The sequence below is a fragment of the Salmo salar genome, chromosome 09 (assembly GCF_965601325.2).
Source record: "Salmo salar chromosome 09, fSalSal1, whole genome shotgun sequence".
In the NCBI taxonomy this organism is placed as follows: Eukaryota; Metazoa; Chordata; class Actinopteri; order Salmoniformes; family Salmonidae; genus Salmo; species Salmo salar.
Window position 1 is genome coordinate 71,852,049 of NC_138299.1, and position 16,930 is coordinate 71,868,978.

General features: G+C 46.5%; 1 protein-coding gene and 1 pseudogene across 4 annotated transcripts; one reads left to right on the forward strand and one right to left on the reverse strand.

The window, feature by feature from the left end:
• The first annotated feature begins 2,231 nt into the window (after nt 1-2,231).
• On the forward strand, nt 2,232-8,059 carry LOC106611652 (uncharacterized). 4 transcript variants are annotated; one of them, XM_014212088.3, is made up of 5 exons: nt 2,232-3,074; nt 3,169-3,524; nt 4,395-4,594; nt 6,204-6,321; nt 6,531-8,059. In XM_014212088.3, the coding sequence occupies exons 2-5, from the start codon at nt 3,230-3,232 to the stop codon at nt 7,631-7,633; spliced, it is 1,716 nt and encodes a 571-aa protein (XP_014067563.1). In that variant the 5' UTR covers nt 2,232-3,074; nt 3,169-3,229; the 3' UTR covers nt 7,634-8,059. The 4 variants fall into 4 exon arrangements, with proteins under 4 accessions (XP_014067563.1, XP_014067564.1, XP_014067562.1 ...); XM_014212089.3 differs by having other exon boundaries at nt 2,232-2,411; XM_014212087.3 differs by having other exon boundaries at nt 2,234-2,578.
• A 1,043-nt stretch (nt 8,060-9,102) lies between these two features.
• On the reverse strand, nt 9,103-16,594 carry LOC106611610 (endonuclease domain-containing 1 protein-like; annotated as a pseudogene).
• Between the last annotated feature and the right edge of the window lie 336 nt (nt 16,595-16,930).

The following is a 16,930-nucleotide window of genomic DNA, read 5'->3' on the forward strand; positions in this document are numbered from 1 at the left end:
ATCGGGTCAGTTTGTAGACTCCCAGTCCATTCGAGGTGAAGGAACTCCAGAAATATCCATATTTTAAGACCTTTTACTCTGACACCATGTCTTGTTTTGTACGCTTTGTACAAAATAATAAAATGCAGTACTACAGGATATTTCTTAACGTAGCTCTTTATTAGCTAGCTACAACTGGCATGTTCACTTATCTCCAACCATGATCAACTGACCATGACCTAACCATCTGGGTGGTCTTAACCAATCATAGCACAGTATGATACGGCGGTAAAATGCATCCAATTATAATTCAGTATGTTTACACATATGAATATTACACGCCCCTATCTTTTTTTTAAAGGTGCCTGTGACCAACAGGTGCATATCTGTATACCAAGTTGTGTGAAATCCATAGATTAGGGCCTAATGTATTTATTTCAATTGACTGATTTCCTTATATGAACTGTAACTCAGTCAAGTCTTTTAAATTGTTGCATGTTGCATTTATATTTTTGTTCAGTATACTTCTATGAGTTGGTAAACAAACTCAAACAGGCTGACTACACCGCATTTGCAAAATCAATTTAGAAATCTATATTATTCAACTATTGCACTCACACTGCTCGAGCGTGCCAAAGAGTGTCTGCGTTGCCAAGGGCTAAAATAGAAGTCCTTTCTATTTCTGACGCAGATCACACTGCAAGTCCTGCCTCTCCCATCTCCTCATTGGTTTATAGAAGCAGGTACCCACGTGCCATCTCCTCATTGGTTATACCCACGTGGGTGATTGAAAAACGAACTGTGTTGCCGGTTGGTGTAGTAATACTATGAAAGTTTAGATGCCAATAACCATATAAATGCAAAGATTAAAAAGCCTGGAAGGAGGAGAGATGACTAGAAATGATTCGGTTGACCGTTTTATGTGTGGATTAATTGTCGGAGTATAGGACCATGTGCATTTCAGGTAAAATAACAACTCAATGTTTAACTATATCCCAGGACAAATTAGCTAGCAACAGCAAGCTAGCTAAATAGGACAAATTAGCTAGCAAGTGCAAGCTAGCTAAATTGCCATAAATGTTTCATGCTTTTTGACCTGTTCCTAAATGAATGTAATTGGTTCAGAGTTTGTTGTTATATTTTAACATGCGTTTGGTGTGGGGGGACAAAATAAATGTATGCACGATGGCGCACGTGCACAGACGGTTTGGGTTCCGTGAAAGGGTGCATACTGCCAGCTGAAGTGTGTTATTTATTTGTACAGGCATAAAGCCAAGGTTGGTGATTTACTGCCATCTACAGTTATGGAATGTTTGCTCACAAGCATAATTCATTTGCTGATCCCATAGGAAGCCTCACAAAGTTGACTACTTCAAAATGGTGAAAGTCCTCGATGGCGCTACCCATCCTAAATGGGCTTTTGTGCACTAGAGTCCTATCTCTATGGGCAATGAACACAATGGGTTATATTATGAATTGAGTTTCACATCTCCTAATTTCTTAGTATTTCTGGTATGGTGTGTGCTGCACGAGTTTTGCAATTTATTGATCAGAACATCCCTCGCCACACTGACCAAAGGGGAGCAAATTTACCGCTAATTAGTTGCTAATGTGACGATAATAAAGAACTGCAAATGCTATGATCTGGACAAGACTGCCAAATCGAGGCAAATGTAAGAATCTCTGGATTAACTATCTAATGCTAGTTAAATGTAGTATTGAATAAATTGGCAAAATGTATTTAAATGGACAATTCTGTGAACTGTCTTGTGCACGTTTTAAATTGACACAATACCTGTTAGCAAAGATATCAGCTAGAGATGAAGTGCAGGAGCTTGCAGGGATTTGTAAATGTAATTTGTCGCTTTGCATGATGTCTGCTTTGCATGATGTCGGAGAGTAAATAGAGACAAATATATTAATAACCATGTAAATCTCTCGGACAAGGTGAGTTATCAAAATGTCACCAGGACAAGCCTACATGAAACACAACCCTTATTTTAAGTGTTTCTAAAATTCCCTATGGGAAAATGAATGGTGGGAAAACGATTGGAACCATTATTTCTTTATTTTTTTGACCTTTTATTTAACTAGGCAAGTCAGTTAAGAACAAATTCTTATTTACAATGACGGCCTACCCCAGCCAAACCCTCTCCTAACCCAGACGGTGCCCTATGGGACTCCCGATCACAGCTGGTTGTGATACAGCCCGGGATCAAACCCGGGTCCGTAGTTACACCTCAGTTTGACCGTTAGGTTTTATGGGTATTATGACACCTCCACTGTGAGGCTCTATGGAGGACTGCTCCTCCGACCTAGGGAGTGCCAATATGGCCAATACATAGCGTCAGCAATCCAGGTTTTATATACGTCAATCGTCTAAACCCATGCATCGCCTCAAAATGACATTTTTTAGGATGTGGTTGTATACGGTAATGTCTACTACGCATGCCCTCAACGGTGTTTAGAAGGGAGGATATAAAGTTGGATCTATTTTTCCTTTGTCATATTGACGCTTGGCTTATCTACGGTGTTCATACGTATTGGTTGTCGTTTATATCAAACGGTGTTTCGTTATCCTGATTTCAGCGACTGCACGGTACGTAACGCTAGCTAGAATTACTAGCCTAGCTGCCACTTGAGCCAAATATGTGCTTGAGCTGTAGCTTAACGTTAGCGAGCTAGCTAGCGTTGTATTCAAGAAGGGAGCTTTATAAGGTCGGATAGCGACGATCGTTAGTTAGCTGGCTTTGTACTGTAACGTTAGTGTTGCCACATAGTATGGTCTAGCCTTAGTGGTGTTGTAATAGTGGTCGAGTTAGCTGGATTTATAAAGCTTATGGTAGCAATCAAGCTAACGTTAGCTAGCTAGCTAACCCTCAAGTGTGGTAGCTAGGTCGCGCGGTAAAGCTGAGTTCACATTCACGGTGTGGTAGGTGCTACTTGTTTTTCCTCGCGCCATACGACGTTATGCTCTCTTGCTCAACTGCTGCATTTGTTGGTAGTGAGTAGCTAGGCTACTATCTTAATTACTAGCAAGAACAATTATTATCCTTCAGAAGATAGCTAACGTTAGGTACTTGGTTTAATTACAGGTATGTATGATACTGCTGACTAACGTACCGTTGTCACTCACTGACAATGTGACTTGGTAACGTTCAACTCTAGTTATTACTTTTCGTGTTACAGTTGAATATCTGCCTCGTCCAGTTTCCCATATCCATCGTGTGATCGTCAAGGCAGCGAACCCATGGCGGACTCGGTGGAGACGTTCCAGACCCACCTAACCTCTGTCATGGACAGTTTGATCCGCGCATCGGTGTGCGAGATCACCAAACTGTTCCAGGACACGGTGAATGACTATCTGGTGGAAATATCGCTGAACAGGAAGGAAATGGACGCTCTGAAACTCCGACTCCGACTGACGGAGAACAAACTGAGAAATGAACGCAAGTACGGGATGGGGTGGGCAGAGAATCGCCGCAATGCTGGTTTGATAGTGTCTGAGGACGGTGGGCGGAAAAAGCGGAAAATTGAAGTGCCTCGTAAGTGTTCATATTTAGTAAGTACAGCCACAAAAGCATCACGGACCATAAAGTAGTTTATGTATTTGTCTTTCCCTATGTATAAAACTGACATTAAACATCATTCATCATATTCTGATTGAAATGTTATGTGATTGCATATCACATCAATACAAGTTGATTTCTTGTGTACCATTAAGTCGAAAGCCTGTAATGCTTGTGTGAAGAGGTGCTTGTTATGTTGGAAGCCATCTGGCAGAGGCTGAGCTGTCTCATCTCTCCTTCCCTCTCTACTCCTCCGCTCTCCCTCCCCCACCTCCTCTTCATTTTCTATCTTTCACCTCCCCCACTCCTATCTCCGCTCTCCATCACGACCTCTCTCCTCCCTCCCTCCTTCTCCCTCTGCTCTTCATCCTGCCCTCTCCTTCTCCCTGCCCCCACCTCCTCCAATTCTCTATTCGCTTTCCTCTCCCCTTTTCACTCCCACCCCCTCTGCTCTCCTTTACGCTTCCTCTCTCCTTCTCCCTACTCTGCCTCCTCTCCTTCATGCTCTCCCTTCCCCCAACTCCTCCACTGTCACTGCTCCCCTCTCACCCCCTCTCGTCCATGCTCTCTCCTGCGCCATGCCATCCCTCCTGCTCTCCTTCAACATGCTTTCTCCCTTCCCCCAATTTCTCCACTTCTGTCACCGCTCCCCTCCATCCTTCATGCCCCCCTCGCCTCTCTCCCGCTCCCTGCCATCCCTCCTCCTCTCCCTGCTTTCCTTCCTCTCCTTCATAATGCTCTCTCCCTTCCCCCTCTATTTATATCACCGCTCTGTCCCTCCCACTCTTTCCTTAATGCTCCCTCCTCACCCCATCCGCTCCCTTTCCTCTCTCCCTTCCTCCTCAGGAGGAAAGCAGACGCTGGGCCTTGCCTTTGGAGGCGCGGGGGAGGAAGGAGGAGGAGCAGCCAGGGTAGTAACGGGGGGAGGGTGGAAGGAGGCACGCGAGCTGTACCTCATTCAGTTCCCCGGGGAGGAAGGAGAACTAGAGGAGGAGGGGGGCTGTGTTTCGGGAGAGGGGGAGGAGACGGACAACATCAAAGAGGAGGTGAGGGAGATGAGGTTTTCCGAGGAGTCTGAATGTCATTCACTGCACCAGAGACCACTATACTGAACATGTAACAATTTCAAAGATTTTACTGTCTTACAGTTCATAGAAGTAAAACCGGTCAATTGAAATGCATTCATTAGGCCCTAATCTATGGATTTCACATGACTGGGAATGTAGATATGCATCTGTTGGTCACAGATACTGTAGCTTTTTATTTTTTTTTTTTTTAAATAACGTTGGGCATGGATCAGAACCAGTCACTATCTGGTTTGACCACCATTTGCCTCATCCAGCGCGACACATCTCCTTCTCATAGAGTTGATCAGGCTGTTGATTGTGGCCTGTGGAATGTTGTCCCACTCCTCGTCAATGGCTGAGCGAAGTTGCTGGATATTGGCGGGAACTGGAACACGCTGACATACACGTCGATCCAGAGCATCCCACACATGCTCGATGGGGTGACATGTCTGGTAAGTATGCAGGCCATGGAAGAACTGGGGAATGTTCAGCTTCCAGGAGTTGTGTACAGATCCTTGCAACATGGGGCTGTGCAGCATTATGCTGAAACATAAGGTGATGGGCCTCAAGATCTCATCACTGTATCTATGTGCAATCCAAATTGCCATCAATAAAATGCGGTTGTTTTCGTTGTCTGTAGCTTATTCCTGCCCATGCCATAACCCCACCGCCACCATGGGGCACTGTTTACAATGTTGACATCTGCAAACCGCTCTCCCACATGACCCCCAGACACGTGGTCTGCGGTTGTGAGGCCGGTTGGACGTACTAACAAATTCTCTGAAACTACGTGGGAGTCGGCTTATGGGAGAGAAATGAACATTCAATTCTGTGGCAACAGCGCTGGTGGACATTCCTGCAGTCAGCATGCCGACTGCATGCTACCTCAACTTGAGACATCTGTGGCATTGTGACAACTGCACATTTTATATGTGCAATGATCATGCTGTTTAAATCAGCTTCTTGATATGCCACACCTGTCAGGTGGATGGATTACCTTGGTAAAAAGAGAAATGCTCACTAACAGGGAGAGAAATGTAATTTTTTGTGTGCAAATGGAACATTTCTGGGATCTTTTATTTCAGCTCATGAAACATGGGACCAACACTACATGTTGCGTTTTTATATTTTTGTTCAGTGAAGTTTATCTGTGCGTGGTGAGACTCAGAACAATGTTTTTAATCTGCTGTGTTTGAGTGACTGACGAACTGCAGCAGTGCTGGTGGATGTTGGAAAGACACCGATTTGATATTCAGGTGCAGAAGTGCTTGTCCTGAAAGTGCACTCGAGTGTAGAACGTTGTAGACCCTAAACATTATAATGTTAGGACGGAACAGTTGTGTATTCTACCAGGCGACTTAAATAATACAATTACTTTTCTTCATGTCATCTTAAACTGTCTAAACATTGTACGTTTACAGAAAATGCACAGTGTAAAACTTGAACAGTGTTCTTGTGACTTGGGGATACTTGTAAATACTTATGAAAGTGCACTTTGCATGAAATGCTGGGTGTGCTCGTGAACTCTGCATTAATGTTACTGTGTTGTCTATTGTGGGTAATGTAGTTATTTTTGCTCTGTCTGTAGTCCAGTGACATGGTGGAGGGGGGCTACCAGCCTGCGTCTCTGCGGCTGATCAAGGAAGCCCTGAAGATGGACCCGCCCAACCAGAACCGCCATACTGGATCCAGAACCCACAGCGAAGGTACTGACACCAGCTCGGAACCAAAAACATGATTACAACAACTCTTGGATAGAGCAATAACCCCAATGGGAATGCTGAAGTTTTCTTGTAGGTTTCACAGGACACTTGTTAACGCCTTTGGCTCTGTACAGTGTTGTCTGCAGTCCGTTGTTTGCATGTGCCTTCATAGTACTGCTCCTCTAACAGACCCTCTCAATCTCTCTGCCCAGTAGGAGACATGGAGTTCAGCCCTATGGCCCAGGAGGCCCTGAAGCGGCCCTCAGCAATGAGGCATGAAGAGGGGGATGAGGAGGAGTGGGACGTGGGGTCCCTTCCAACAGAGGTGTCGGAGGGGGTGCTGAGCGTGGAGGACTTGAGTGGGCTGGAGACGGCCCTGAGGGCAGAGAGGGGGCGCCAGCAAGCAGCCCTAAGGATCCCCCCCACAGCAGGCTCTAACCATGGCTCCATGAGCCCTGACCCGGAAGTAATGGCAGGCAGTGAGTTCAGCCTGGGCCAGAAGTACATTGGTCTGGATGGGTTGGAACAGGAGGGAGCGCTGGGGAGTCCCACACCCTCAGAGAGGGACTCTAGTGATGCCCTGCAGGGTCCTGGTGCCCGTCTGAAGGAAAGTGAGAGGGCACTGCCAGGGGGGGCTGGAGGAGCGCTGCAGCCACGCTGGCCCAAGAGGCTGAGGGACAGTGAGGTGATGGAAGAGCAGGGAGGCTCAGATGAGGCCCTGCATCACCCATCTGCTCCGGGTAGCGTGGATGATAGTGGTGAGGAGGAGACCGGAGACCTGATGCATTTCTGCATGCAGTGCGGTGGGGGCTTTGCCAACGAGGCTGAGCTGGAGGAGCACCCCTGCCCCCTGGGGGACACCCACCTGCAGGGAGGGACGGAGGCCACCCTATTCCCCTGCGCCTCATGCGGCCACGCCTTCAGCCATGCCTGGGCCCTGAAGAACCACGAGTGTGTGTGCGCGGCCGAGCGGCCCCACCGCTGCGAGCTCTGTGGGAAGGGCTTCACACACTCGCGCTCGCTGGAGAGGCACCAGGTGGTTCACACTGGAGAGAGGCCACACCGCTGCCAGCAGTGCGGGCGGAGCTTTAGTCGCCTAAGCAACCTGGAGAGGCACCAGCGGATCCACACGGGCGAGCGTCCGTACGGGTGCGAGGTGTGCGGCAGGCGTTTCAGCAGGGTAGAGTACCTGAAAAGACACCAGCTGATCCACAGTGGAGACAGAGACAAGGCCGGCAGCGCCCACCAGTGCTCTCAGTGTGGAAAAGGCTTCAGCGAACCCGAGCAGCTCAAAAACCACGAGTGCTTTTTATAGTTTGATAATTGAGATTTACCATGATTTGTTTGGGGGAGGGGAAAGTTGAAAGAAATTCCTGCTAAAGGTAGTTGCTCCCTAACAGATCTAAGATCATTTTACCCTGGCCTCAATCCTGAAGTTGACCATTAGAAATGCAATCTAAAGCTCTGACCTTGTATCAGTGGTTAGGGACAACTTCTACCTACTCCAAAAAAAGGCGATGATGGTCATCCAGGTTGAGCTGAGCTGTCGAATTGTACATGGAGAAACTTGTGTGTTTTGTATGTTTCTCAAATGTACATTGTATCTTTATATTATGAAATTTTCACTTTGAATACATCAATCATGGCCTTGTATCTTGACTTTATCAATGATGATAACAATTTTGGTATTTTGTACTGTTTGTTTTCTGTATTATTCATCAGGAATAAACACTTGACTTTATTCAGTGACCAATGGTCTCCTTTCATATACTGTCAGTCCTCTCATGTTGTCAATTGCCAACAAGGTTAGTGTTAAGCTAGAAATTGTTTAGTTTGCCCCCCCCCCCCCCCAGACTAGCTGGAATTTAGTGTGCTACTGTAGCAAACATGCTACTTCTTGTTGGTGTCATTAGGATTTTAGACGCTAGGTCGCGACGTCTCGCCAAACTCAGCCAGGGAAAATAAGTCCGTGTATCAACAACTTAGTGACAGCAACACCTACTGATAACGTTTTAGAATCGTGTCCATTCACTGGCAGACACTAGAGATGTCGACTTTGTCACAGCATGCTTTAATCGTGGGCGTCTTGTTAAAGACCACGGTGGGTGAGATTCTTAAACTACAAGTCCAAGCATGCAGGAGCTTCAAATCGAGATCTGGAGCATATTCATTACACTGATCGTTACAAGCAGGTATATGTAGGTATCACAGGAGGCTGCTGAGTGGAGAACAGCTCATAATAATAGCTGGAACAGCGCATATGGAATGGCATCTAACACCTGGAAACTATATGCCATTCTGTTGATTCCGCTCCAGTCATTACCACAAGCCTGTTCTCCACAGTTAAGGTGCCACCAACCTGGTATATGGTTTGGAAAGTTTTATATTGGATATTTGAGATTCTCTCGCCAATAGCTATGACAAACATTTTGAATCTGGGGAGGATGGAGAACAATCAACACCTTTTTTGTGTGAATATTTTTTTTATTCTGATTTCAATATTCCAAAAAAATCGAATTCGATACAAAATGTGGATTGTTCTCTCCACTGATTTCCGTACCATTTGCATTGTCATGACATTCTTGGTTAAATAGCTATTGACGAGAGAACTGAATATCCAGTATAAAACTAATTTACCTTGGTGCCAAACCAACGTACTGGCTCTAAAAAAGTCATAACACTTTCCTGTGGATATTGTCTCGAGCAGCTGAAAGATAAACCAGTAGAGTAAGTTTTAAGTGTGACTTTATTCAACATTCTGACTTGTAAGGAACATTTCCACGATTTTGCAGGCATTAGTTTCAGGCTGTATATAACAATATGTACAGCCTGATTAATCAGACTAACTTAATGCTCTCCATCTCTCCTTACAGAAGCAGTACAAACTTCTGTAGTCATATAGTCATACACAACAATTGGTGGTGGACTACAAAGTAAAGGAAGTGTGTTCACATCAGCTCCTCTAGGTCCTTGTACCAGAGCAAAGATCAACTCAAGGTAACCTCGTCTGTGATTTGCATTCATCAGTGACCTTGACACAAGCTGCATGTGAACAAAGGTTTCATTTGTATTTGGAGAAGATTCCGTTCACAGCTGAGAGCTCTGTTGTTTTTTCATTCATGCGGTTATCATACCTAAAAAAAAAAATCTGCTTTAATCTTTGCTTGCGTAATTATTCAACGCATATCCTCATTTTCACGAAACATGATATTCTCTAGCAACCATTTAAGCAGATTAGTGTTCAGTGGGTGTGTGTGTGTACTCGAACTGGTGTGAAAACCATAGCATTTTATTTTTCACTGAATATGGACAGTCCATAACTATCTTACTAACATACCTGCTCATCGACATTGGGTGTGAAACTGGCTGATGTGGATGCTGTAGAATAGTCTCCACGGTGTCCAGGGGCAACCGCCTCACATCGTACCCTCGAACAGAGGCCTTCGCCTGGGGGTCCACCGGTCCAATCTCCCCTCCACTCTGAGGGTCGTTCCGACCCACAGCGGAATATGATGGAAAGTAGAGTCTCAGGCGGGGAGACTAGAGTTTTCGAAGGGGCAGCAGTAGGCAGACCACATGTACTCTGGCACCGCCCCTCGGTTCGCCATCCAGCATTCAGAGAGGTATGGCAGTGTCACCACAAACGCCGGCCCCATGCAGTAATCACCCATCCGGGCCCTCATCTCAACCTCCAGCTGAGCCCAGGGGCCTAGAGTTTGAGGCTGCCCGCTGAGGGACCACGTTGCTGAGGGTGAAGGTGGCACGGTGGTCCTCTGGGCCTTAGTGGTGCAGGCTGGGGTTGAGGTGACCCTTAGTATAGGAGGAGTTGGTGTAGTCCTGGAGCACCACCTGGCTCTCCACCACGTTCTGATCCACAGGGCCATGGCGCGGGAAACAATGCATCTCTGGACTGGTACTGGAGAACGCCAACTTAGAACACACAGAGAGGGAAAACTGAGATTAAAACCAGCACAGATAAAGATGGTTCAACCTACATTTGTACTTTTTTTAACAGTGTAATAACATTCTATCACTGGTGATTACTCTGAGCTGTTGGGTATAAGAATATAATTTAGAGAAATAAGAACAAACACAGGCCTCAGCTTCAATTATGATCCAGTCTTTTTATTCCTGGAAATCACTAGGTAGTGGTTTGAGTTTAAAGTGGAACTGGCAGCATTTTAACTACTTTGCAGATATGAAACAAACAGGAAATCAAAATATTAGTCAAAAACAAAATTCACAGTTTATCCTTAAAAAACTTTATAAGAGGCTTTAAAAATGGGTTCTGTTTGATTCAAAATTCCATTATGTAAAGTGAGGCATTGTTAGCAGAATAGATGGATGCATGACTAATATAATTCACCAATACATTTCTTGGTACTTATTGCTATCAGGTTGTAAATCACACAGTGGCAATCTGTCATTCAGGGCAGTTGGGGCACCTGTTTTGAGCCCCCACATTTTTGCCTGTTTCACATGTTATCTTGGCATTAATACATGTCACATATCAGTTTGCAAACAATGTTAAAATAATAATATATCATTGAGTTATTAAAGCCGCATACAAACATTGTTTTTTTGAGTAAGGCATCTCCAAAATGCAGGTGTTTCAGCCTAGCTCAGTGCTTTCTGTAGTGGTGGGGCAAGCCAGCAGAAAATACGGAGTGTTGAGCTGTGATTGTCTCAGTGTTCTGTCACTCACGGGGACACTACGTCACCGCCAAGTCTAAGGGTAGAGCTAGAAAATTCTATCCCCTTGGGTGCTGCCATAGAGTTACATTAGAAGTGCACGAAAAACAAGCTACGAGTGGGAAAATATGTTTTGAACTCAGAATTGTAAATCCGGAACTCAGGCCTCTTTCTAGAGTACGACCTGAAGATCACTGACGTCATCATGATTCAACCCCCCCCACCCCACCCCCGAGTTCCCTGTTGTCTTGAAAGCACCATAAATCCGAAGAATGCCAGACTTTGATGACAACATTTGCCCACGAAGGACCGCAGCGCCACCTTCCTGTTCAAGGGAGCACTGCACAACAAGAGGAGTCCAAAAATATCTTGTATGCTGCTCTATAAATGATGTAATATGCCAGGGAGACATGTATACTGTAGCTAATAAAGTAATACTAAGTGTATGTTGTGTAGTAAGTAAGCTGTTAGTAGCCCATGTGCCTCACCCTAATAATTTGGTCTATTTTCACCTCTGAATTTCACTACTGTTCTGACTTGGTGGTGCACATGTAGCCTATAAGCTGTTTTTGAGAAATGCAATCATTGAATATTGTAAGAACTTTCATTGTTTGCTTATATGCCCCTTTATTTATCCTACGGTTCTGACTTGGTGTACAGGGAGAACACTGTATGAACGGCCATGTTCTGAATTATGTCGCTGTGCATTTCAAAAGTGCTGAACAAAGAGTTATATTGACTGCGTCCATCCTAGCTCACTCATTAATGTCTTAATCGAAATTACGGATTGCCTCTTATCCGCTTGTCGTCCCCTTATGCCATAGTTTGTACATCTCAATTGTCAGTAGAAACTACATTTGTTTAAGCAAGTCAGCCATATCAGCTTTGTTTTTTTTAAAGGCAGTAAATGAGGCTGAATGAACTGTTTCACTGCCAAGCAAGGCTCCGCTGCCAGTTGTAGCAGAGGTAAGGTGTTGGGACTGCTGTTGGGACTCTGCTGTTGGGACAGCTTTATGTAGGCCCTAACAGTTTGTAGGCGCCGTTTGTCACCGTTATAGTGCAATTAATGTATTGTTTAGTGTTCTGTTGTGGCTTTGTTGGCATGCGTCCCACATTTTGTTTGCCACACCAAGATTTACATGCTAAAATCGCCACTGAAATCACAGCTGGCCTTAGGGATGCACTGTTTCAGTTTCAATGACTGTATTTTTAACAAAAATGTCCGACTTTAACTAAGGCTGGGAATGTCAATACAATCAAACTAGCAATAGCAATGATCACAAGTCAGTTGTAACATGGCTAATAGGTTAGCACACGAGTCAAATACAAGGCACGCGGGCCAAATAGGACACACAAGCGAGTATAAATTTGTCAACCTGTTGAGTCATCTACTGCGCTCGCATCAGTGAATTCAACTTCAATTGCGCTGCTTTCGTGTGTCTGGTTTACAGCGAGCAGCAGAGGGAAAGTGTACAGTCCTAACTAGCATACTAAAAATATTGCAGTCTGGCTTCGGTTTTTAAAGTTTGACAATAAATAACCAAAAAACAAAACCTGCAACAAAGCACCATGCAAAGGAGAAACATGTCGGCCTATTACAGCAACATTTGAGCAGTAGCCTAGGCTGGCTACTTAACTACAATACATTTTGAGTGCACCATACTGCAATGCTGCATTCAACCATGCAGTGCAAAACAATTGAAAATCATGTTTTAAGTTTCAATCTTTCAGTTTTGCCTAAAATGACATACCCAAATCTATCTGCCTGTAGCTCAGGATCTGAAGCAAGGATATGCATATTCTTGATACCATTTGAAAGGAAACACTTTGAAGTTTGTGGAAATGTTAAATTAATGTAGGAGAACATAACACATTAGATCTGGTAAAAGATAATACAAAGAAAAAAAACGTGTTTTTTTGTACCATCTTTGAAATGCAAGAGAAAGGCCATAATGTATTATTCCAGCCCAGGCGCAATTTAGATTTTGGCCACTAGATGGCGTCAGTGTATGTGCAAAGTTTTAGACTTAGCCAATGAACCATTGCATTTCTGTTCAAAATTTTGTCTCAAGACTGCCCAAATGTGCCTAATTGGTTTATTAATACATTTTCAAGTTCATAACTGTGCACTCTCCTCAAACAATAACATGGTATTATTTCACTGTAATAGCTACTGTAAATTGGACAGTGCAGTTAGATTAACAAGAATGTAAGCTTTCTGCCAATATCACATATGTCTGTCACGGCTTCCATCGTGGATATGAAAGGACGACCAAGGCGCAGCGGAAGTGTGGACACTCATGTTTCTTTAATTTACAAAAAAAACAAGCAAAGTATCCACCAAAAAACAATAAACCAAAACAATAAACAGTACTTACAATGGTAACAGTGTGGCAGTCTCAAACCAACGCAGTGCACACAAACAATTCCCCACAACCCCCAGTGACAAACAACTCCTACATATATGACTCCCAATCAGGAACAATGATTCCCAGCTGTTCCTGATCAGGAGTCACAAGACACACACAAGACTGCCACGTCCTGACCCCCAAACTACTACACCAGCTCCATCTGCTGGTCAGGACGTGACAGTACCCCCCCTCAAGGTGCAGACCCCGGAATGCACCTAACACCAACAAACAAAATCCCCAACAAAACCCATAAACACTAACCCTAAACAATAAGGGAGGGAAGGGAGGGTGGCTGCCATCAACGACGGCACTGTGCTACACCCTCCCTCCCCAACCCACCTATGCTGGTGGCGGCTCAGGTTCTGGCCGTTCCAGGCAGTCGGGGCAGTCCGGCCAGTCTGGCGGCTCGGGGCAGTCCGGCGGCTCGGGACAGTCTGGGCAGTCTGGCGGCTCGGGACAGTCTGGGCAGTCTGGCGGCTCGGGACAGTCCGGGCAGTCTGGCGGCTCGGGACAGTCCGGGCAGTCTGGCGGCTCGGGACAGTCCGGGCAGTCTGGCGGCTCGGGACAGTCCGGGCAGTCTGGCGGCTCGGGACAGTCCGGGCAGTCTGGCGGCTCGGGACAGTCCGGGCAGTCTGACGGCTCGGGCCAGTCTGGCCAGTCCGGCGGCTCGGGCCAGTCTGGCCAGTCCGGCAGCTCGGGCCAGTCTGGCCAGTCCGGCAGCTCGGGCCAGTCTGGCCAGTCCGGCAGCTCGGGCCAGTCTGGCCACTCCGGCAGCTCGGGGCAGTCTGGCCACTCCGGCAGCTCGGGGCAGTCTGGCCACTCCGGCAGCTCGGGGCAGTCTGGCCACTCCGGCAGCTCGGGGCAGTCTGGCCACTCCGGCAGCTCGGGGCAGTCTGGCCACTCCGGCAGCTCGGGGCAGTCTGGCCACTCCGGCAGCTCGGGGCAGTCTGGCCACTCCGGCAGTTCCGGGCAGTCTGGCCACTCCGGCAGTTCCGGGCAGTCTGGCCACTCCGGCAGTTCCGGGCAGTCTGGCCACTCCGGCAGTTCCGGGCAGTCTGGCCACTCCGGCAGTTCCGACGACTGTTGACTGGCGAGGCTGGGTTTACGCACTTGAAGGCTAGTGCGGGGAGCGGGAACAGGACGAGTCGGACTGGGTTGACGCACTTCCGGGTCCGCACGAGAGACATGAGCTGGAAACCCAGGGCTATGGAGGCGCACAGTCGGTCTTGATCTTACCTCCTGCACAACCCGTCTTGGCTGGATGGAACTAGTAGCCCTGTACGAGCGGGGTGCTGGTACAGGGCAGACTGGGCTGTGCAGGGGCCTGATGGTAGCCGTGCGTAGAGCGGGAGTTGGGTAGCCTGGTCCTCGGAGGCGTACCGGCGACCAGATGCGCTGCGCAGGCATCCTCCTACCAGGCTGGATGCCCGCTCTAGCACGGCACCTGCGAGGGGCTGGAATAACGCGCACCGTACTGTGCGTGCGTATGGGTGAGATAGTGCGCTCCTCAGCGAAACATGGCGCTCTCCACCTCATACGCTCCTCCATATAACCACGGGTAGCTGGCTTCCGGCTCTTCCTATGCCTAGCCAAACTACCCGTGTGCCCCCCCCAAAAAAATTATTGGGGGTGCCTCTCGTGCTTCAACGCCAGTCTTGTCCCTCGGAAACGTTCCCGGTCCATGCCAGCCTTACTCCTTTCCTCTCTCTCGCTTACCACCTGTCCCCATGGAAGGCGATCTTTACCGGCTTGGATCTCCTCCCAAGTGTAGGAGCCTTTTCCCTCCAAGATCTCCTCCCAAGTCCATTTCTCCCGCCAGTCCAACTCGAAGTCCCTCTGCTCCTTCCTCTGCTGCTTGGTCCTTAGTTGGTGGGAGATTCTGTCACGCTTGTCGTTAGAGATGGCGGACCAAAACGCAGCAGGTATGTGTATACTCATCTTCTTTATTTAACGGAAAAGAAGGAAAAAACCAAACAAACACGTATACAAAAAATAAGCAAAACGATGAACGACAAAATGACAGCCTTGAAGGCAACACAGCAATCCAAAGACAATCTCCCACAATTAGACAAACAAACACACCCAACTAATATAGGACTTCCAATCAAAGGCAACACCACACAGCTGCCTTCAATTGGAAGTCCACCCCAATTAACCAAACATAGACATACAACAAACTAGATAACACATAGAAATACATAAACACAGACCATAAACCAAAAACCCGGAAATACTAAATCAAACACCCTATTTTCCAAAACACCACCCCGAACCACATAAAACAAATACCCTCTGCCACGTCCTGACCAAACTACAATACCAATTGACCTTATACTGGCCAGGACGTGACAATGTCTATGTCCTGGAATATGTTCTTGTTACTTACAACCTCATGCTAATCACATTAGCCTACGTTAGCTCAACCGTGCCACGGGGGACACACCGATCGTGTAGAGGCTAATTCCCAAACATTCTATTCTGGGAGTGTATATGAACAGATTTTAATAAAATGTCATGTTGCTAAAACGCTGTCATTTCCACTTTAAAAGGGGAAACATTTACATTACATTTTAGTCATTTAGCAGACGCTCTTATCCAGAGCGACTTACAGTAGTGAATGCATTCATTTCATTTCATTTTCATTTCATACATTTTTTTTTCGTACAGAAACAGAATATTTCCCAGATTACATAATAATGACATTACTTTGTTTGAATTGCTTTGGGTGAGAGAAGTCACACTGCTTAAGCACTTTTATAAGAACTGCTGGCTTCACACAAACACACCATAAATCAAGTATTTTTCTTGAATTGAGTAGAATAAAATGGAATTGACATTGAATGTAATACCCAGTTACACACACAAACATACTGTATACTCACCTGTGGTTCATACATCCACTTGTTTCTGGGCCGTTTGCCTCTGCCAGGGCTAAGTATGTAGGAAGAGTAGAGAGGAGCACTGCTCTGGCATTGGTACAGGCTGGCAAAATGGTACTGGTTCCTGTAGCGCTGGCAGATGGGCTGGTACCCCTCTCCCCCTACGGCTTTTGGGGGAGTCTTCATGTAGTAGAACCAGAGGCAGGGGGTGAAGTCACCCACCTCCCCCCAGAGCAGACCTCCAAGACTGGCTAGAAGCAAGAGCAGAGCCCCCCTACATGAGACAGGCATCATCCTGTTGAGCACTGGGCTGTGTGTGTTATAGAGAAAAGCCTGTGTATCTGTCAGCTGAAACTGGTCACAGACCCTTGTCACTCAGTCAGTCGTTCTTCAGCTCAGTCCACTCCTACCCAAGTCAGTCCAGCTCTCTACAGAGAGCCCTACTCTTTTGTTCACTGTGTGTTGAGGCACCTGTGCAATCAATGGAGAGTGGTCTTTTTATGATGTGACACAGGACTGGTGCACAAGATCAGTCTTTTATTCCCAGTGAGCAGAAATTCTCCGGGTGACACGTTCATCTGACACCTCTCATCCCCTTCTGTTTCCTTGAGATGCAACTGAACTTCCCCC

Bases quoted from the DNA above. Each gene is read 5' to 3' on its own strand.
- LOC106611652 (XM_014212088.3), top strand. From the start codon at position 3,230: ATGGCGGACTCGGTGGAGACGTTCCAGACCCACCTAACCTCTGTCATG. The intron at 3,525-4,394 runs GTAAGTGTTCAT...CTTCCTCCTCAG, and splicing joins GCGGAAAATTGAAGTGCCTC to GAGGAAAGCAGACGCTGGGC. The intron at 4,595-6,203 runs GTGAGGGAGATG...CTCTGTCTGTAG, and splicing joins CGGACAACATCAAAGAGGAG to TCCAGTGACATGGTGGAGGG.